The following is a 23,374-nucleotide window of genomic DNA, read 5'->3' on the forward strand; positions in this document are numbered from 1 at the left end:
CCTCTTCAGCAGAGGTGATCCAGTGCTGGGATCCCCAAAAGCCTCCTTGTCGTCGCTATGCACATGGTGGGCTTCCGCACAGGCTTCAGTGAAAGTAGCCAAGCTGATCGGGTTCACTCTGCCTGCGCAGTACAGCTGACCCGATCAAGCTTGGCCATTTCCGTCGGAGCAAAAAAGTCGCTAGTACGCCTGTGCTTAGCAGCGAATGTTATTGTTTACATTATATCAGGGGTACCAGCAATGGATCAGGCTGGCTGATTTAGATGGGGGAAGCCTCATTAGTATACGAGGTATCTGTTTTTTTTTAAACTTTCAGGTTTACTTTAAGGCTTCCTTTGAACTCCGTGACATGCTAGATAGCTCTCCGCTGAGGTGGCCAGTCGGGGCCACCTATGCCAAGAATCTATCAGGTATACAGCAGTTCCTGACCCCCTCAGTGCCCCTGCTAGCAATCCGCTAGCAGATCAACTTGACCGAGTGCTTTGTTCTCACTCACCCTGCCCGCCCTGTGCCGCTCCATCATTGCTCCTCCCCCTGCATTTCAACAAAATGCAGCCTAGCCCCCAGTGAAAATGCAGCCTAGCCCCCAGTGTCGCCCAAGTGAGTCCTGATTCACACATATCAAATCACCGCCAGGAGACTTGAGCGCAGGATACAGCCGATATATTGCTTATACTGCTGCTGCACATTATTATATAATTACTATTCACCCTCTAGGTCCACGTGGATAGTGGGGAATTACAGAGTTTTAAAAGTAACTTCAGTTTCGCCTTCTGAGGGCGCCGAAGTTACTCACTGAGCGCCACTATAGCCGTAATTCCTATTACGGGCTATGGTGGCGCCGGCTGCGCCCAAATATCCTGCACTATTACAGCGCTCGGTCCCGATCCCTCCCAAGTAACAGTCCGCATACATGTCTACGAGGCTTTAGGGTAATGCAGAATCATATCAGCTTGCTTTAGCCTGCCAGATGCCAATGATTTGGAGAGTTCAAAGTCAGGAGGGCTCAGTATGCCCACAAGACAGCATGGCAAGACTGATAGCTTCTAACATAGAGAAGAGACAGGCATTGAGCTCTGGCTGCAACTGGGTTTGATTTCAATTTCTGCAAGCTAACGCACAGAACATGGAATGTGGAATTGCAGCTTTCATCAGAGTTTTCTTACACTCTCTTTGCCATGAAGGAGAACATAAAAAGACAAGCTCATACACGAGGAAACAAGAACATTCTCTTACCATTTGTCAATCTATCAAAAAGGAAAATATCAAAATTCCAGTTTCCAACTTTTTCCAGCATGCACTAAAAAAAAAAAAGAAAAAAAAAAATGTTACGTCTTACAACATTCATTGTTCCAGTTTTAGAGCAAAGACAAAACTCATCTGCCCAGCAGCCTCTGTATAGACACGCCCACTCCACTTGGCCAATCATCATGTACTGTTCTATGGAGAGTGGAGAGGAGTGCCAATAAAAGTAGCTGTGCAAGAATACAAGTGTGATGGTAAAAGAAGCATCATACAGTCACTTCACACCTGTATACCTACTGACTCCTACAGGTATCTAAAGAACCAGTCGTGCCACATGTGCAATGCATAATATCACCCAAATTATGGTCAGGGTCTTCAGTTAATGTTCACGCAAAGCACCAGGCTGAGGAAATTTGGCAATCCCGTTTTTCTTCCCACCCGTTCCATCACAATTGCACTATACACCTGTGGATTGCATGAGAAAAGCTGTGGAATCGTGAAAGTGGGACGAGAGAAATGCTGCATATCTTTACTGGAATTTGCATTAACCAAAATTATTACCATCTCCCTTTTCATCTCTACTCAGCCAGTTGCAGTACATAAGTTGGGCTAAAAGGTTTTGTTTTTTTTAAATAGATATACAGTATATGTACAGAGGTACTGTAGATATGGCTTGCTTAGCAGTTGGAAACAGAAGTTTCCCACAATGCAGCGAGGTTCGCAGACAGGAAACTGTCCTGACCATGGCATCACACTATTGGAGGAGTTGTACAATATCAGACTTCACCTCATAATCTATTCTAGAAAAGGAATAGATTTCTCATGGGAAAGGGGGTATTAGCTACTGATTGGGATAAAGTTCAATCTTTGGTTAAAGTTCCTGTTAATTTCTCCATTCATCCTTGCAAATGCAAGAATACTTCTGAATGCTGAGAGCATTTTACATGCTATAAAGGAAGCCTGAAGTGAGAGGCATAAGGACGCAGCCATATTTATTTTCTCTTAAAGCGAAACTCCATTGAAAATAATGTAATGAAAAAAGTGCTTAATTTTAACAATTATTTATAAATGATTTAGTCCGTGTTTGCCCATTATAAAATCTTTCCTCTCCCTGATTTACATTCTGACATTTATCACATGGCAACATCTTTACTGCTGGCAGGTGATGTCTGTGGAAAGAGCTGATGCATTTTTGGCAGTTAGAAACAGCTGTCATTTCCCACAATGCAACAAGGCTCCCACAGTGTGATGTCAGCAACCTGGTGCTGACATCTCACTGTGGGAGGGGTTTCACCAAAATATCAGCCATACAGAGCCCCCTGTTGATCAGTCTGAGAAAATGTAAAGATTTCCCATGGGAAAGAGGGTATCAGCTATTGACTGGGATGAAGTCCAATCCTTGGTTACAGTTCCTCTTTAAAAAATACCAGTTTCCTGGCAGTCCTGCTGATCATTTGGGCATCAGCAGTGGCTGAAACACACACCTAAAACAAGCATGTGTCACATCAAGTCCAATTTCAGCCAGAAACATCTGATCTGCATGCTTGTTCAGAGTCTTCAGGAAATAAACACGTCAGCCTCCATTTAGCTCTCACTTCAGAATCAGTCCTCCCAAAACTTACATGCGCTTCTGCAATACCAAAAAGTCACTACAGTGTAGTGTGGCAAACTTTTTCAACAAATATCCCATGTGCAAACCTTGGCTTGTCCATTATAATCATCATCCAAAATGTACAGTGAATTCTGTGGCGTGACACCACGGAAGAAGCGAGAGGACCTAAGGTACCGTTGAAAACTTAGCAACCTCCGTATGTTTCTTGCAGACAAGGAGATTTCAATTTCTGAATGTGCTGCAAATAAAAAAAAACAACACAGATGGAGGTTACAGTAATTCCAGTAAGTGGACTACAGTCATAAGAAAACAACATTGTTATGAGAGATATTTAATACTTCTAGTGCAAAAAACTTGATGCAATATTTCTTCGATGTCATAAATCAGAGGGGGAACTATATTATCTTTAAAATGAAAGGGACAAAAAAATAAAAAATAAAAATGAAATCTATTGGAAATCGATCTAAATGCATTATAGGACCATTAGATCCAATGCAGCTCTATGGGCCATTAATCAAAATCGGCCGCAAATCGATCGATAGATTTGATAGAATCGATTTTCGATCGATTGATTCTATAGAATCGATTGATAGATTTGCAGCAGAAATCAAGCAGTGTATTGGCCCCTTAAAGAGAACCAGAGATGAAGCACCCTCTTGTATTTTACCTTATAAATCAGTGGGAACATGACAGTAAACACCTAATCTGCCCTTTGTTTCATTGTTCTCTGTTTAATCTGACTGTTATCACCTCTGATAAGAATCCCCGACTGAGCACTCAGTCTGGCTTTGCTACAGAAAGATTATAGCCGAGTCTGTCTTCTCTGGTGTCTTTTCAAGCCCAAGCCTGCCCCCTTTTGGCTCTGCTATAATGACTCAGCTATAATTATTCCCTGCAAGGCCAGACTGAATGCTCAGCCCGGGATTCTTATCACAGCTGATAACAGACACTTTTAGCAGTGAGGATGAAACAGAGAGCGAGGTAGGTGTTTTCTCTAATGTTCTTACTGATATATATGGTAAAATACACAAGGATGCTTTGTCTCTGGTTCCCTTTAATACCAGCAGTAAATACCATATGCCTATGGGAACATTTGATCTATAGTGATCTTGGATTTGAGTCATAAAATCTGTGCTAACCACAGCAACTGATCGAAACCGCTCTAAGTTTCCAGTATGGCAGGCAGCACGTGGGGCACTTCTCTTATGTCAGACTGGCTCCGACTGACGGAAGTGCGGGGATCCAGTACCGGCGCTGCAGAAGACTGAGGATGGGGGCGTGGGAGCAATCGGAGCTTATGGGGCTGGAGGAAGCCGCAGGTCTGTATAAATCTTTTTTAGTTCCCTGAGCTCTGATACACTTTAAGGCGAAAAGTATTACAGGCAGAGGATCAGCCAGGCAATTTTTACGGTTTAAAAAGAAATAAAGTAGGCGAGCCTCCATGCTGCTCTCACTTCAGAAGTGCCATAAGAGCTAAAATTGATTGAAACCCCGATCTAAAAATGTTGGTCTTTAGTCTGTCATAAATGACTTGATCATTCTATCGATCATAATATTTATCATAAACAAAATAGGGTGGTAACGGAAAACTGTTTGGCAAGTTTAAAGAGAACCTGAGATGAACACCTCAGGATTTCACCTGAAGTTCCATGCTATATGGGATCAGTGGAGAGAATGATAAATTACATTAAAGGGAAGGTTCAAGCAAAATAAAAAAAAAAAAAAAAAAAGGAGTTTCACTTACCTGGGGCTTCTACCAGCCCCATGCAGCCATCCTGTGCCCTCGTAGTCACTCGCTGCTGCTCCAGTCCCCCGCTGGCAGCTTGCCGACCTCGGAGGTCAGCGGGACGCATTGCACAGGATGGCTGCATGGGACTGGTAGAAGCCCCAGGTAAGTGAAACTCACTTTTTTTATTTTGCTTGGACATTGCCTTTAACCACTTGAGGACCCAGCCTTTACCCCCCCTTAAGGACCAGCACTGTTTTAGAAGATCTGTGCTGGGTGGGCTCTATAGCCCCCAGCACAGATCAAACACCAGGCAGAGCGACCAGATCGCGCCCCTTTTTTCCCCACTAGGGGGATGATGTGCTGGGGGGGTCTGATCGCTCCTGCCTGCGTGTGGCTGGCGGGGGGGGGGGGGGGGAAAGCCCCCTCCACCGTAGGATTCCCCCTCTCCCTCTCCTCCCTCCCCCGAAGATCGGAGGCTGCACAGGAACGGATCTGTCATGTGCAGCCTTTAACAGGCTCCTGCCTGTCATGTGACAGCGATCCCCGGACACTGATTGGCCAGGGATCGCTGATCTAGTACAACGCTGCTACTGTTAGCAGCGTTGTACAAATGTAAACAAAGCGGATTATTTCCTCTTGTGTTTACATTTAGCCTGCGAGCCGCGATTGGCGGGCCGCAGGCTATTCACGGAGCCCCCCCGCCGTGAATTGACAGGAAGCAGCCGCTCGCGTGAGCGGCTGCTTCCTGATTAATTAGCATGCAGCCGGCGACGCAGATCTGCGTCGCTGGTCCTGCAGCTGCCACTTTGCCGACGCGCGTTATGAGTGCGCGGTCGGCAAGTGGTTAAGTACTACCCTACTTCAGAGCTGGGATCCTTTCATCGTGGAAACCAGGATTCTTGTGAATTAAAGCAGACCTGAACTCAGAACTCCTCTCTGCTCTAAAAGCTTCACAACAGCATAATAACCTTTAGAAAAATAAACATTTCTTTGTTACAGCTGATACAAATCCTAAAATAAATCTACACGGTTTCTGCTTCCTGATTCATGGAAGGAGACATATTGCTTACAGCCTGTGCTTTCAAATTATCTTATCTGCTTATCTTCCATAGGCAGTCATGTGACATGGGAGAGATCAGATTACAACTAGTGATTGGACACAAATGAGGGGGAATTAGACAGGCTAAACTCTAGATACACACAGGCTGCATTTCTTTCTGCTTTCCTTCTGTCCTGTACAAGAGTTCAGGTCCACTTTAATATAACCTGCTGGTTTAATGTGCTAGATTATGCCTTTGGATTGTATTCCCATGGTATGTAACCCTACTATATTTGTATGTACTCTTCAAATTATAAATCCCTATATTGGACCGTCATTACTTATTCAGATATTAAGTGGCCGCACCACAATCTTAACATTGTGTTGATTCACCTTTATGTCGTACTAGTTATGAAGAAACAAGTTACCATGTACATTGTGCTTATCAGTTCGGTTCTCCACATGAATGGTATTTTGTATTGAAATCAATTTGTAAATCCCTCTGTAAACGGCGTACGAGAGGAATCGGCGCAGGAGACTTGGGCGCTGGATACAGCCGGTACAGCTGATCCTGCTCCTGCATAAATTCCAATCGACATGTAATACTATTTCCCCTCCAGGCTGCCATGGATGGTGGGGAATGAAATAATTTGGTCCAGCAATTGCTGGAGGCCGAATTATAGTGTTTTATAAGTAACTTCAGCTCCGTCTTCTGACGTCGCTGAAGTTACTCACTGCTGCGCCCAAGGCTCCTGCGCTGGAATCAAAGTGTTCGCTGTAAATGTACAAAATTTACTTTTTTTTTCCAACAAAAGAAAGATGAACACCTATCGGGTTCAGTTCGGTTCCCTCAGTTGTGCTAATGTGAGGCCATGCGCAATCCTGGCCACTCACATCATACCATCATGCTCCTGTAGCTGGGCTTTCTGCACAAGTGCAGTTACAGTCTTTGTGAACTGCAAATACGAGCGTGCGAGGCTAGGACCGTGCATGTGCAAATTACCACACCAGACTGCGACGCAACAGAGGGTACCGTACAGAATTTGAGAGACAGAGACTACAAGGAACTAGAGGAATACCCAGGTATAAAATTCTGAGGTGTTCATCTCAGGTTTTCTTTAAAGGAATACTGTGAGGGGGTCGGGGGAAAATGAGTTGAACTTACCCGGGGCTTCTAATAGTCCCCCGCAGACGCCCTGTGCCCGCGCAGCGACGCACCGAAGCTCCAGCCTCGCCTTCAGTTCACTTCTGGAAGTCTGAAAACCACTGCGCCTGCGTTGCCGTGTCCTCGCTCCTGCTGATGTCACCAGGAGCGTACTGCGCAGGGCCAGTATGGTCTGTGCTTGCGCAGTACGCTCTTGGTGACATCAGCGGGAGCGAGGACACGGCAATGCAGGCGCAGTGGTTTTCAGACTTTAAAGTCTGAAATTCCAGAAGTGAACCGGAGGCGGGGCCGGAGCATCGGTAAGTGGCTGCGTGGGCACAGGATGTCTGCGGGAGACCATTAGAAGCCCCGGGTAAGTTCAACTCATTTTCCCCGACCCCTTACAGTATGAACACACACACTCAATACTGACATCTAGTGGTGAAAAGTTAATATAGCAATGACTAGGGTAACCATGTTGCTAGTTTTTGACTTACAGTGCAAAATACGAAAATCAATGTAAGGGTGAGAGCCTCGTCTTTCAGGTTCAAAGCCAGCTCTGCTTCTTACTCTGACATCTCCTAGAAGAAAAATGGAAGATTGACACTCACAGAAGACGTTTTGTAATTAGCAATACGAAAGAGGGGGAAAAAAGAAAAAGGATTAAATAAAAGAAAGAACACCAATCAGTATCTTACACAAGTCCAGAACTGAACTTTCCAACGTGCAACTGCATGCTCCTATAGAGTGGGGTCAATAACTGCCTGCGCAAACCGGGTCAAAGCATGTGTTAAGCATTCAGATGAGCCTAGACTGTATGTGGGTACACTGTAATGGCACAAGGCACCTTATGGTGACAATACACTGTTCATTCAGTATTACTGGCCTGCGGGGATGCTCACAAACAGGATAGTCTGCATAATGTGCAAGGCTCAGCACCTAGGAATGGTGGCTTTTAGCAGCTCAGCTTCCCACTAAATAATGCCATATGGTCCCCCCTAAAGGTTACTTACTTGCACTCAGCTGTTTGAATATTACACAAGAGCCTATCAAAATACCAAAACTCAGTATTAACATATGACAGTGTCACATCATGAATTATCCACTGCAGGTTAACATGTGTCATTAAATTCAACTGTCGGGTAAATTACAACCTTCACTAAGCCATCTGTATCTAAAAATCACAAAATATGTTTCAACTAGATACCCTAATGGAGTTTGAGGATGCTTTGTGGTTATAACAAACTTCTTCAGTTCAGATGCAGTTAGGAAGAAATACCCAGACACTATGTGGAGAAAATCTACTGATCCCAGCTAACAAAAGCCAAATGACGATCATTGTGCAAATGATTACTTAAGGCCCATACACACGTCTGATTTTTGCAAACAACGGGTCGTTTGAACGTCCCGTCGTCCGTACGCCAAATCAGGCGTGTGTACAGACTGTCGTTCGCGTGATAAGACTGAGTTTGAGCGATCCGCCCGCCAAACATTTCTATAGCCCTTTTCTCCTGTCTGACTCAAAGCGCTCAAGAGCTGCAGCCACTAGGGGCGCCTAAGAGGCCACCCTGTAGTGTTAGGGAGTCTTGCCTTGAACTCCTTACTGTATAGGTACTGTCCCTAGACCGGATTCAAACCCTGTTCTTCCATGTCAAAGACAGTGCACGATCCAGCCACTTAAGGTGCGGGGCAATTTGGGCGCAGGTTGAAGCAGAAAAACGTCTCACACTGCTCCTGCAAAAGTCTCAGCGGCGTTAATTACTATTCCCCCTCCAAGCCACCATGGGCTGTGGGGTAAGACATAATTCAGCTGAAGGCTGTTTTTATTAAAATTTGAGCTCCGTCTCTCGACGGTGCCCACATTACTATATAGCCGTAATTCCCATAATGGCCTTTGGCAGTGCCTGGTGCACCCAAATTTCCAATGCTGTTTTTTGCCTGACTCATTGGACAAGAACCACCTAGCGTGTGCACAAAGCCTATATCAAACGGGAACAGTTAAAGAGACTCTGAAGCGAGAATAAATCTCGCTTCAGAGCTCATAGTTAGCATCGCGCCGCTAAACGGGGGTCCCTTACCTCATAAATCCCCTCCGAGCAACCGGGGATCTCTTCCAGATTGAGGCAGGGCTAACCGCCGCAGCCCTGCCCCACGCGCGTCTGTCAGCACGTATCTCCGCCTCTCCCCCGCCCCTCTCAGTCTTCCTTCACTGAGAGGGGCGGGGGAGAGGCGGCGATGCGCGACTGGAGGCAGGGCTGCAGCCGTTAGCCCTGCCTCTAGGAGCAGCAAAATCTACGACCAATTTGGTCGTTGATTTTGCGGGGGGGGGGGGGGGGTTTAGGGGTGAAGGGACCCCCGTTTAGTGGCGCGATAGCGGCGGTTTAGCAGGGGCACACGTGCCCCTGCTAACTATGAGCTCTGAAGCGAGAATTATTCTCGCTTCAGTGTCTCTTTAAGGTGCGTACGCACATCTGATTTTATGCCCGACTGTCGTTCAAACCGGACGTTTGAACGACTTGTCAAACAAAAAAGTTGTTCAGACTCCATGTACACACAGACAACAAAACATTTGAAATGCTAATTACAGCTAATTTACATGTCATTTGAATGGTCAATGGAACGGATAGAACGATTGACCAGATCAAATGACTGATCATACTTGTTGTTTGAATGTCTTTTAGCGTCAAACTAATAGACTTGCAAACAACAAGTAGTTTCTATACACGTATGGACCTAACTGTCGTTTGAATGACAGTTAGGTCCACGGATCCGCCAAGCGGATCAGTCAAAACTGCTGCTGTCAGTCTAACGATTGTTTGTACACACGCCAAACTGTTTAAACGACCAGTTTGAACGATAAGTCGCTCAGAAATATCAGACATGTGTACGTACCTTTGGGGGTTGCAAAACCATTTCTCATTAATATACAATGCTGTTTTATCAGGCTTGCCTAAACAATCTTAAAATCACACACTTTCAGCCAAGCACTTAGAGAAATTTCACTTTACATTCTCTTTAATGGTGCTCCCAAATTTGTAGCTATAAAGATGTAAAGCTTACCTACTCGCCTGCCTTCCTGACAAACTTTGTTGAAACACACATTACTTTAAAACAATGCAAATTGCCAGGCTGTCCTGCTGATCCTCTGCCTTTCACACTTTCAGCCACAGACCCTGAACAAGCATGAAAGAGAACCCGAGGTGGGCTTCTTCAATCAATATTAGGACACAGAGGCACATTCTGCATACTATCACCAGCCTCTGTGTCCTTATAGTGTGCCTCCAACCGCCCCCCCATGCTCTACTGGATAGTGTAATGGTTAAGGGCTCTGCCTCTGACACGGGAGACCAGGGTTCGAATCTCGGCTCTGCCTGTTCAGTAAGCCAGCACCTATTCAGTAGGAGACATTAGGCAAGTCTCCCTAACACTGCTACTGCCTACAGAGCGCGTCCTAGTGGCTGCAGCTCTGGCGCTTTGAGTCCGCCGGGAGAAAAGCGCTATATAAGTGTTTGTCTTTGTCTTTTGTCTTTATAAAAACCAGCAGGCTAGCAACACACAGATTGTCTCTAGTCTGTTTTTTGTTATCTGAATGTAAACAGCCGACTAGTGACAATTTGTGTGTCGCTAGCCTGACTGTTTTTATAAGGGGGGGACAGCAGAGCACACGGGGTGGGGGTTGGGTTTGGTCGGCTGGAGGCACACTAAGGACACAGAGGCTGGTGATAGTATGCAGATTGTGCCTCTGTGTCCTAATATTGATTGCAGAAACCCACCTCGAGTTCTTTTGAAGATCAGTTGCTCTGACCCAAGTTTGACCCAGTTAGCAACATGCTTGTTTCAGGTGTGTGAATCAGACAACCAAGCAGCCAAAGAGATCAGCAGGACAGCTAGGCAACTGGCATTGTTTAACAGGAAATAAATATGGCAGCCTCTGTCCCTCTCACTTCAGGTTCCCTTTAACAAAGCTCACCCCTTGCCAAGGCACTCATTTCTCTAGCAACAGCGTGGGTCACGTAGGTACATACATACATACGCCACTTCCTGGAACAAGATCTATATGTACAGGATGTTACAATACAGTCCCATTCAGAGTGGCACACTGTGGTGCCCTCGATATACATACTTATGCCTAAAGAGGAAAACAGCTGCACAAGCATCCAGACAATTAGTAGGCTGCGTATCCAAGTTTGGCATTAAAGGCAACCTAAGCGGAGAAGGATGTCGATTTTTCCTATTAAAATAATACCAGTTGCCTGACTCTCCTGCTGATCCTGTCTCTCTGATACTTTAAACCACAGCCCCTGAACACGCATGCAGATCAGGAGCTCTGACTGAAGTCAGACTGGATTAGCTGCATGCCTGTTTCAGGTGTGAGATCCAGATACTACTGCAGCAAATTGGTCAGCAGGAGAGTCAGGCAACTGGTATTGTTTAAAATGAAACATCCATATCCCTCTCAGTTTAGGTTCCCTTTAATGCTGGATCCACACGGTGCGTTCACGCACTCGATTTCTCGCTCGATTCCCGTCGATTCGTTTATTTCCAACATGTCCGATTTGGATTTCGATGGATCGTTAGGTCGATTCGCATGCAAAGTATGCCAAATCGACCTAACGATCCATCGAAATCCAAATCGGATATGTTGGAAAAACAAATCGACGGGAATCGAGCGGGAAATCGAGTGTGGGAACGCACCGTGTGTATTCAGCATTAGGCAGCACAAGTAATCAGCTATGAAGGGATTTTTACAGGTATCCCTGATCGTTTAAAAAGAAAGTACATTTTTATTGGAAATATCACTATTAACATCTGTATAATAAGTGCCATATCGCTTCCATTGGCCAGATTATATGACTATCTGCACATGCAACTGTCTGGGGATTTCTTTCCCACTTCACTTGAACTGAAGAAGTTTCTTGCAGTAGGACTGAAATGTCTTTCAGGAACATAGGACAAGCAGTTGAAAGCACCTTATATATGCTTTAGAAATGCGAGTGCTCCAATTCATTTTGAAGGATTGAATTTGAGTATTTCAAGGAACACTCCACCCAAATGCAAAATTTCCCTTCTGGTTCAGCAGTCTTTTGTAACAGATGTATGATCTGGAAATGTAAACATTGTGATGGCTCAGATCTTCCCTCCTACTTACTTACTAAAGGCTCATACCCATTTAGCGTATTTCTGCACGTTTTTCTGACAACCAGCATTTTTTTTTTTTTTGCAAGATGAGCGATTGTTTCTGCAATCTGGCGCATGGGTACGTGCGCACAATGAAATGGACATTTTACAACATGGATCAGATCTTTAAGATCCCATATGACTCCCAAACATTTGACCTTCCGTGTGCCATTGTGTGTTTCCTCGTGTAGGAAGATTGATCAGGGAATGCTTGTTCATCGGGAGGCGTCGCTGTGAAGTTCCCTGATCTATCTTCCTGTGTCTTCAGGTGGTTTCTCGGCTTTGGGGTAACCTTATAGATGGGAACCAGATTTGGCCAAAAGATAGATCCCTTTCAGGTCAGAATCTGATCAGAGAGGGATCTATTCCTGCCAAACACTACACATGCATAGATTTCAGAATGAAATCTATTATTAAAAAAAAAAAAAAAAAAAAGTTTATGGAACTGCTATGACCTTATTTCCCCCCAAATAGTATTGTCCCCCCCCTGGGGCTATAACACTGGCTGATGCGCAACCCCAAGCTGATTGTACTCCCCTGGGGCCCCTGCAGAGTACTCATGGCAGCAGAGCACACTCTCCTTGCCCAGCCAGTGTGCTTCCACCTTTATCTTCCAGGAACCTGTTCTCAGTGACGCAGCAGCATGTATGTGCCCACGCACCATGCTGCTGGGTCACAGAACAGGCATCGGGGAGGATGAAGCTTAAAAGGACACCGGATGGAGTGCTCTGGCCAGACAGGGGAGTTCACTCTGCTGCCGTAAAAATTCTGCAGGGGCCCCGGAGGAGCACCATAAACTGGTGATAGATCGGAGGGGGTTGCCGCTGCCATCACTGCTAGTTTCCTTCCTGCTTGACAGCACATTGATAACCAACTTTTGTTCGAAACGACGCACCGTCTGGGTAATTCTTGGCGGGGGTCACCCCCTCTACCACACTGTGTTTCTACTATTTGAACTGTGTGCTGGTTTTGCTGTTTGGCATGTTTCAGAGACTCACACTGCAGCTGCTCATTATATATTCCAGCAAACTTGATGTATTTTCTTATGGACTTTGATGTTGCATTAGGACCAATTTTTTGGGCCAGACTGTCTGTATACAAGTTATATCTCAGGTTACATCATGTATGAGCACTGCTATTTTTGTGAAACATAACATGACAATTTGCATAATTCTGCATCAGTATGATCGGTTTGTCAAGCATCTTTTGTATAATACACAACTTTTTTTGCATCTAATATACAAGGTGTGCGTGTCTTGTTGTACATATATAGATCTGAGGAAGCCCATCTCCAGCTATGTGGCCCTATGTAATTGCCTACCGCCAGGGGAGCACACATAGCTGTGGGGAGACCTGGGGGCCCCATCTTCAGCTATGTGGCCCTATGAAATTGCCCGATGCCGGGACAGCTACTCTTAGTTGTGGGAAGACCTGGGGACCCAGCCACCGCTATGTGGCCCTATGCAATTGCCTACCACCGGGGCAGCTACTCTTAGCTATGGGGAGACCTAGAGCCCGAAATAGACTATGGTACACTATGCAATTGCCTACCGCCATGCCCCAACCCCTTCTCTAGCTAGATCTTCTCTCGGTACAAATAGATAATTTTGATAGGATTTATAGGATTTCAGCTGAAATCCTAACAAAATTACAATTGGGCAGCCAGCTGGGGCATTGGTCTCCATCACATTGATTGAATCTGTCGGGGAAAACTGATTAGTGTATGGACACCTTAAGGCGGCCATACACTGGTCGATTTGCCATCAGATTCGACCAACAGATAGATCCCTCTCTGATCGAATCTGATCAGAGAGGGATCGTATGGCCACCTTTACTGCAAACAGATTGTGAATCGATTTCAGCCTGAAACCGATCACAATCTGTGGATCTGCCGCTGCTGCCGCCCCCCCCCTGCATACATTACCTGCTCCAGCCGGCGCGAGTCCCCGCTGTCTTCTTTTCCGCTCCGGCCCTGCCACGCTCCAGCTACTGAACTTCCTGTCCAGGGGAAGTTTAAACAGTAGAGGGCGCTCTACTGTTTAAACTTCCTGCCGGGACAGGAAGTTCTGTGTAGCTCTGGAGCCCGAAGCGGAGAAGAAGACCAGGGGACTCGCGCCGGCTGGAGCAGGTAATGTATTACCTCTGTATTGTGTCGGTCGTCGGGCATTCGAACGCCGCTAACGACGCACTCCCGACCCTCCAGCGACCGAGAAAAATCTTCCGCACGGATGGGTCGACGGGAACGATCGATTTCGGACGGAAATCGATCGTTCTGTCAGCGGTGTGCGCGGGCGATTTCACAGTAGTTTCGATCACTGTGATCGAAACGGCTGTATATCGGCGAGAAAATCGTTAGGTGTATGGGCCCCTTAACAGGCAGCTGACATCTAATGCAATTCAGTCATTTGCAGCTGGGGAGAGAGCCTTTATTTTGTCAATAGCATCACACCTGTAAGTGAAAGAAGGTCATACATACAATATACATAAAAGCCAACATCACATGCAAAACCAGGTTACATGCAGCTGCTAGCTTTAGCTCATGGTTTAGGCAATGTTTAAGTAGACTTACCACCAACTAAAATCGCATTTCACGTGAATAAATAAGGCATGTCAGGATAACTAAAATCACATGTTATGTGTAATAAAGAATTTCCATGCTATGAATAAAAATACTTGTGCTTTGGCCATAGAAGAAAGAAGTAGAAGATGGGATTGGAGATCTTAAACACTTCCATCAAGCAATGTGAGCCTAATTTCCAATGAGACAAATTGTCTCTGCATCTAATATCTTACACAGTGCAAGGCTGCATGGTGATAAACTCTCTTTCAAGCACATTTGAAATGACATGTGACATAATGAGATAAACATAGGTGCATACAGTACTAGTCCTACTAAGAAATTGAAGTCCCTTTCTGTTTTCCTTTACAAGACGTGTTATCTAGGCAAATGAAGCTGCCAAACGGAAAATCTAATTTAAGACGACGTCCTAAAAAGTATAAACAGAAATAATTCACAAAAAGCAGGAAGAATTTTTTTCTCTCCAATTACGGAAGACCACACACTGCAGCTAGTTTACCATAAAGCACAATATAACAGCTTATAGTGTAGATCAGAGGTTGTAGCGCGGTCAGGATCTACAATGAAGTCCTTCGCGATCTACTGGTAGACCGCGATCTACCCATTGGGCACCCCTGGTGTAGATACTAAAAGTAATAAGCCAATAGTTTAAATGGGGATGAAATAAATACTGCATTTTTTCTTACCAGGTTTCAATTTTATAACATGTTAAGCACAATAAAATGTTAATGCGAACCAAGAATACATAAAACCTCAGACCTCTGTGTAAATATAAACCTTTACTTCAGATGAAAGGCTAAAAGGCTAATCAGCAGTGTCCGGATGCTGGGTACACAGGATACGTTTTTCCGCTCGATTCTGCGCTTGATTCTCTTACCTTCTGCTCATTTTTCTTATCTTTTTCCATTCACTTCTATGAGAAATCGAGTGCAGAATCGATCGGAAGGAATATCGGACATGTCGGAAATTATCTATCGAATCAATCTATCGAGAGGAAAAACTTATGGTGCCTACCCAGCATAACAGGACAGAGCAACATTACTAAAACCTGGACATAGTCAATTAATTTTACCTCAGCAACACAGAGCCTGGCAGTATCCCAGCAGTCCAAAAAACGTTAATCATGTGGTAGTCCGGCACTAGTCGTGCACATTAACCTAAGCAGGCTGGAAATGCCAGCAAAATACAATTATTTAATTACCAAGTAAAAAGTGCATTTTTGCAAGCACTGTATTCCCTGCAAAGTGCACTTTTATTTAACCAAAAGAATAAAAAAAAAAGAAAAAAGACTTTACATATATGTATATTTGATTCACATATGGCACCGTATGCACTACAAGTTGGGGACCAAGGACTATCAGGGGTCCCCAAACTTTTCCGGCCCGGGGACCACTTTCTGGCCAACTTTTACTCCGGGGACCGAGGGGGGGGGGGGAGGCGGTGTTGTGTGCGCGCCACCTAGTGGACAGTGTCGTGTGCAGCGGGGGGGGGGGGGGGGGGGGGTGGCTGGGGTGCGGCGGCATAGCTAGCATAGTTGCCCAGTATAGCTAGTATAGTGCCCAGTATATAGCTAGTATAGTGCCCAGTATATAGCTGGTATAGTGCCCAGTATATAGCTGGTATAGTGCCCAGTATATAGCAGGTATAGTTAGTGCCCAGTACATAGCAGGTATAGTGCCCAGTATATAGCTAGCATAGTGCCCAGTATATAGCTAGCATAGTGCCCAGTATATAGCTAGTATAGTGCCCAGTATATAGCTAGCATAGTGGCCAGTATATAGCTAGCATAGTGGCCAGTATATAGCTAGCATAGTGGCCAGTATATAGCTAGCATAGTGCCCAGTATATAGCTAGCATAGTGCCCAGTATATAGCTAGCATAGTGGCCAGTATATAACTAGCATAGTGGCCAGTATATAGCTAGCATAGTGGCCAGTATATAGCTAGCATAGTGGCCAGTATATAGCTAGCATAGTGGCCAGTATATAGCTAGCATAGTGGCCAGTATATAGCTAGCATAGTGGCCAGTATATAGCTAGCATAGTGGCCAGTATATAGCTAGCATAGTGGCATAGTGGCCAGTATATAGCTAGCATAGTGGCCAGTATATAGCTAGCATAGTGCCCAGTATATAGCTAGCATAGTGCCCAGTATATAGCTAGTATAGTGCCCAGTATAGTGCCCTAGTATGGGTAGGTAGTGTCGTGTGTCCCCCCCCCCCCCACCCCTGTTACCTTATGGCCGCTTCTTCTCTTATATTCCCCCAGGCGCCGCTCTCCTGTCTGCAGCATCTCGTATTACAGCAGTGATTCCTGCGTGGCTGCTGTAAGGAAGGGCAGGAAGCAGGGCAGTGGCTTCCTGTAGCGGCGATATGCATCGACGTTACCATGGGAACCGCTGCCCTGCCTCCTTCCCTTCCTTACAGCAGCCGCGCAGGAAGCGCTGCTGTAATACGAGATGCTGCAGACAGGAGAGCGGCGCCTGGGGGAATATAAGAGAAGAAGCGGCCGCCCGCTCATAAGGTAACAGGAGCAGCGGCCACGGAAGAGGGGGGCGAGGTGACAGACCCGCCGCAGCCCAAAAGAAAATTGCCCACGGACCACCAGTGGGCCGCGGCCCACAGGTTGGGGACCCACGCTCTACATGGTCTGCTGTTTTTATATACTACTTAAATTGCATGTGATTGTGGTCCTAACTGTGCTTTGCCTAAAATGTTAGCAATTCAAAGCGAATGGCTCTCACAAAGTATCATCTCCAGGTCGGTATAAATTTTCTGTATTACAGATTCCTGCATGGTCATGCTGTCCCCATAAATATTTGAACCGAGGTGGGGTTGTTCTAGTATGTAAGTTTTCTGCTTTTAAAAAAAAATCATCTGTGCTGTATTTAGTGACAGCGCCATGGGTAGTAGCTTAGAGCTTTACGGTGGCCATATGCTATGGAACCAAACATTCAATTGCCCATTGTTTTTTTCTTATTAGAAAATTTGAAAGCAATTTTTTTTTCAATTGGGGGAAAAAAGAATTTCCAGAATTTTTTATCTACTGTCATGGTAGAAATGGGTTTGATTTGCCAGACGATACAATTAACCTCTCTGGTGCTCAATTTCTGTTGGATTTTCGTGCAAGTGGTTCAATTAATTTTTGCCTGTAACTTAACCTCTTGACGACCAGCTAGCGCCGATTGGCGAAAACTGGTCGTCTGCGGGTTACCATGGAAACGGCCGCTCGATCGAGCGGCCTTTCCATGTCAGTTCACGGAGGGTGTCTCCGTGAACAGCCGGAGAGCCGCCGATAGCGGCTCGCCGGCAAAATGTAAACAGGCGGGGAAGAAATCCCCGCTGTTTACATGATACGGCGCTGCTGCGCAGCAGCGCCGTAAGGCAGATCGGCGATCCCCGGCCTCTGATTGGCCGGGGATCGCCGGCATATGATAGGCTGAAGCCTATCCCACAATGCGCAGGACGGATATCCATCCTGCGCAGCCCAGGAAGGGAGAGGGAGGTAAGGGGAGGGAGGGAGCGCACAAAACGCTGCGGAGGGGGGCTTTGAGGAGCCCCCCCCCCCCCCCGCTACCCACTAATGGCCGGCGGCGATCAGACCCCCCCAGCAGGACATCCCCCTAGTGGGGAAAAAAGGGGGGTAGTCTGATCACCCTGCTGCACTGCTGATCGGTGCTGCGGGCTGTAGAGCCCACGCAGCACCGATCAGTGAAAATTCCCCTGGTCGGCAAGTGGTTAAAATGTTTCAAGCAAGGATCTAGTATACATTTTGAGTAAAATAAAAGTTTCAAACACAAAATCATGTAAAAAAATAAATTTAATTTTCCTTTTTGCCAGGCCACAATTTGCCCACTCTTCAGCTTTGTGGGTCTATGTCCACTAGTTTTTCTGTATGTAGATTACTTTCCACGAATGTTAACACGGAAATCCTTATGCGGCTATTAATCATTGTATATGAAACGGATGCATGATGCAGAAATCTGCAGCATGCAATCCATATTTTTTCTGCACTGCACTTGTAAATTCATATTCAATGGAACTACTCTTCAAAAGAGATTGCATCTCCTGCAACCAAATGATCAAGCACCGAGCAGTACAGGTCACTGCTAAATTAGGTGCACATGAGGCGGAAACCGCTTCCCACGATTTCTTAAGAAGAGCTTTCATTTTTCTGTCAGAAAGATCTCAGAGCACCTGTGTCTTCCAATGGGATGGGTGCATCTTTGGATAATTTTGAAATGGCTAGGTCTAGTATTGGGCATTTTGACCATTTAGACTGTTCCTCTTCATTGAATGGATAGTGTCTTTTAAACACTTTGTTAATTACCAGCTTTTTATCTGGTTCCTTCCACTCTGTTTCCATTAAGTCACGCATGGTTTTGTGAACCAGAAACACTAACCCTTTAAGACACTAAATGTTCCGAATACATCTCATCTTCTACTAAAAGGTTTCGGGAAATCAAACTGAATATTAAGAGCAGAATAAATGAACTCCAATAATTAATCTGATTGTTCAGGGAGTAATTTAAATTTACCCCTTGAGGAGTACCTAGGTGTCTCGTCTTTCTGGCCAGAAGACCCCCCCCAGCTGGCTCCGCTTCCTCCGAAGAGGACCCCCAAAACCCTTGGCTGTTGGAATGGCCTAGGTAAGTCAGCACCCTCATCTTGCTGAGATACCCTAGACTCTGATGGTGAAGCAGTGGAAACATTAGCATTCAGAAATTTTTCAGATAATTGATCCTGAAATTTCGTAAGCATACTATTAACCACTTCAGCCTACAGCTTCGAAAATCTTATGCATCCGAGCAATGTTCACCTCCCATTCATTCGCTAATAACTTTATCGCTACTTATCAAAATTAATTGATCTATATCTCGTTTTTTCCGCCACTAATTAGGCTTTCTTTAGGTAGTACATTTTGCTAAGAGCCACTTTACTGTAAATACATTTTAACAGGAAGATTAAGATAGAAATGGAAAAAAAATCATTATTTCTCAGTTTTTGGCCATTATAGTTTAAAATTAATACATGCTACAGTAATTAAAACCCATGCATTTTATGTGCCCATTTGTCCCGCTTATTACACCATTTAAATTACATCCCTATCACAATTTATGGCGCCGATATTTTATTTAGAAATAAAGGTGCATTTTTTCAATTTGCGTCCATCACTATTTACAAGCTTATAATTTTAAAAAAATTTAATAAGATACTCTCTTGACATGTATATTTAAAAAGTTCAGACCCTTAGGTAACTATTTATGTAGTTTTTTTTTTTTTTTTTTAATTGTAATTTTTTTAATTTTTTTTTTAATACAAAACTGTATCTGGGTAATTTTAGTTTGGGAGGTAAATAGCCAATTTTAGATGTAATGTAATGTATTTTTTTATTCAATACAGGTATGTGGGTGCAGTTTACTATTTGGCCACAAGATGGCCACATTCAAAAAATTCCTAGATGCGAACGATGTCGCATCTAGGAACTAAAAAGAAGAGAAGAAGTTTCCTGGGGGCAGAAATACCACACTCTCTGATGAGAAAGCGTCGGTATTTCTGCCGGGGATTTAGATCGGTGAATGGGAATTATATTCCCATTCACTGATCGGGGGGGCAGCGGGAGGCAGCGGGAGCGCGCCCGATCGCGCGCACCACACGGCTGCAGCACCACTGCCTATCTGGACGGATATATGCGTCCAGATATGGCGAAGTGGTTAAACATGTCTCCACCTTCATGCTTCACCACAGACAAAATGCAAGCATTACATAAGGGTTTTGGATAGGAAACAGCAAGTTTTTTTACGACAGATCCCACAGGTCCTGGATTCAGATACATCCATGGAGGAAGCAGGTCTTGGGTTCTGAAAAAGAACAGAACCACCATAAGTGAGCTGCCAACAAACTTGCTATCCCCTGCCAGTATCAAAGTACTTACTTGGCTTGTACTGGCTTGTGTGGCTGACCCCGTGGCCTGAAAGGAGGAGAGCTCCATGGTGGCAGAGGGAGCGGCGGATCCTTCCAGCAGCCTCAGTCAGTGACTGCTATGGCTGCTCTGACTCTCGTTGGTGTCTATTTGTAATAGACGCAGCGCCACGTGCAGCCGGGTCCGCCCCCGCTGGTGGAAGAGCCGGGATTGATGTCTTCCACCGGATGCTGCATCATGGGAACGTCCTCCCGCTCTGGAACGCACCTCGCGTGTGCCGCAACAAGCGGAGGAACTTCCGCATCCACATAGTGGAGCGGAGTTCCGATCAAAGGGGAGCGCTGCGTCTGACCACGGAGGTCACCTGGGATCTCCTCCTGAGAGGGATGCAACCAGGCGGCCACAGCATTCCCCCAGACTCACCCTCTGGCCCCGGCAGCCCAGGAAACTCAGTCTGTCCTTCCCGGGGACAGGAAGAACACTGGAGGTAGGCGATGGGAGGTGGCCATTTAAAACTTACTCTTTTCTTCCTGTTCCAGGGATGGGCGGTCCAGTCTCCTGGTGGACCTGTCGTGGAGTCGAGAAGAAACCTGCATTTTTTGCATGAAAATTTGTGTGCAATTTTAGCATGCAGGTTTACAGAGCATGTGATAACTTGCATCCAAATTTTAATGCGAAAAATGCATTCAAGAAAAACTGAACCCTGCCTTAGAAGGGGCAAGGGGCGGATTCAGGAATTGCTCTGATTTTACATCCGCAAACCAAATCCAGAACAGGATTTCGCAGGTGTCCAATATTTTGATCACCATTGATCATAAACACAAGTTTAACAATTATAGTCGGCTTTTCTAAGGCTCCTTCCACACTACATCCATTGTCACAGGACAACGATCAATATATTTTAGTGGGGTCTTTGGCACTGTTATTTCTGCGGTACGACGATATCCGACAGAACACCACAGCATGCAGTGGGTTGCCAGGCGATGCGCATGGAGCAAGCATTATGTCTATGGACCATATGCTGCACTGTACAGGTCGCATTGCAGAGGTAAGTTATCTTATAGTGACCAAAAAAAACAGTTGTGTTAAAAGAACATCTTTACAAGCTGCATTAACATAGGCATCGTATAGGTCACTGCACAAATAGCACACACACAAAAATTCCACTGTAGCACTTTTCCTGTAAAGTTTCCTTACCGAGCATACGAATGTACAATGCCGTCTGGTCAGAGCTGTCATACGATATTGCCCCACGTCTCTGCAAGAAAATAAAATACAAAACAGTTTTACATTTCAGCTGAAGTTTACCTGTAAAGAGAATAAGAGATGTGTTAACAATGACAAATCAACTGGGGTCGGTGGTTCAAACTTGACTAAAGGTGGCCACTAACGATCCAATTTCAAGCAGGACTGTGGAGTCGGTACAAAAATCCACCGACTCCTCAGTTTAAGATTCCACTGACTCCGACTCCTCTAATTTGCATTATACAATCTTGTTGATTGAAAGTATGTAACATGAAATTCGTCTCTTAACTGCCAATGCTTAGGAATTTTAAAAGACAACTGAAGTGAGAAGGATATGGAGACTGTCATATTAATTCCATTTAGTCATAGACTAAACTAGTCCTTGGTAAGAGTACTTGTAAAAGGTACAGGCCGGAACAAAGAACATCTATCAGGCCCTAGGCAATGTAAGTGTGGGTACATGTAAGAATGATGTGCAGGTACTCTGCAGGGGAATGAGGAGATTCTTCTCTATTACACATTCTTCATGCACAATCTGAACCAGGTTTATGGGTGATAGACAACACCTCTGTGTTCAATGTGCACAATATTCTCAGTGGATCCCTTGCAGCTCTGTGGAGAGTGCATATGTAGAGTATAGTACTACTGTGTAACAAAGTAAACCTGAGACAGATGAAATTAAAGTTTTATACATACCTGGGGCTTCCTCCAGCCCCTTTCAGGCTAATCAGTCCCTCGCTGTCCTCCTCCGCCACCTGGATCTTCTGCTATGAGTCCAGGTACTTGAGCCAGTCTGGCGTAGTGCGCATGCACACACTCCGCCGCAGGGAGCGTACTACGCCTGCGCATCACTATTGCGCAGGTGCAGAACGCTCCTGGCTGTGGAAGCGGCATGCGGCCAGACTGCGCTGACTGGCTGGATTACCAGTATTCATAGCAGAAGATCCGGGTGGTGGAGGTGGACAGCGAGGGACTGATTAGCCTGAAGGGGACTGGAAGAAGCCCCAGGTCTGTATAAAACTTTTCTTTTCATCCTTCTCAGGTACCATTTAATTCGTAGTCACCAAACCAAATTTTAACAACATATCAAATTATTTGATTTCATGAGCAAAGTACATTTGCATAAATCAGAATCCACGCAGAATTATTTCCCTCTCATTGACCATCTCTATTAGTGACACGGCTACACATCAGGCTTTATACTTACAGTATATATGTTATTTCGTATATATAAGAGATTCTGGTGTACACATCATATATACAGTCACAATCAGATGTGTATATCTGACTTTAAAAATACGGGGACTGCTTTATTGAAGCAGCACAAATAACTCATTTTGATTGGTTTATTTCATTTTTGTGGACTAAGCACAGCTATTACTGTATGTATAAATTATTTATGATGACCATTATCTGAGAAATAGAACATTTTATCATATTTTCTTTTTTAATTACAGTTTAAATGCATTAGGAGTCGGAGCATTTTTTCCCGACTCCAGGCACCCAAAATTGCCCCGACTCCGACTCCACAGCCCTGATTTCAAGCAAAAAACTTTTTGAGCGATCAGATAATTCTGTTCGGAAGAAAAATCATTCGCTACACCATCAACGAACCAATATTTGCTTACTATCACAACCAATAAGAAAATCCAAATTTTGGTTTGACCAAAATCCAATCGGACGA

The 23,374-nt window shown here is 45.1% G+C and overlaps 1 protein-coding gene across 2 annotated transcripts in view; it reads right to left on the reverse strand.

Moving 5' to 3' along the window:
* PDE7A (phosphodiesterase 7A) overlaps positions 1-23,374 on the reverse strand; it is a 137,985-nt gene that overhangs the window by 36,273 nt on the left and 78,338 nt on the right. For both annotated transcript variants that reach the window (XM_068237443.1, XM_068237444.1), the window contains exons 2-5: positions 21,643-21,703; positions 7,267-7,350; positions 2,944-3,095; positions 1,237-1,300 (exon numbers count right to left, since the gene is read on the reverse strand). In XM_068237443.1, the coding sequence (XP_068093544.1) occupies positions 1,237-1,300; positions 2,944-3,095; positions 7,267-7,350; positions 21,643-21,703 (361 nt within the window). The remainder of the gene's footprint in view (positions 1-1,236; positions 1,301-2,943; positions 3,096-7,266; positions 7,351-21,642; positions 21,704-23,374) is intronic.

This window comes from Hyperolius riggenbachi, chromosome 5 (assembly GCF_040937935.1).
Source record: "Hyperolius riggenbachi isolate aHypRig1 chromosome 5, aHypRig1.pri, whole genome shotgun sequence".
NCBI lineage: Eukaryota > Metazoa > Chordata > Amphibia > Anura > Hyperoliidae > Hyperolius > Hyperolius riggenbachi.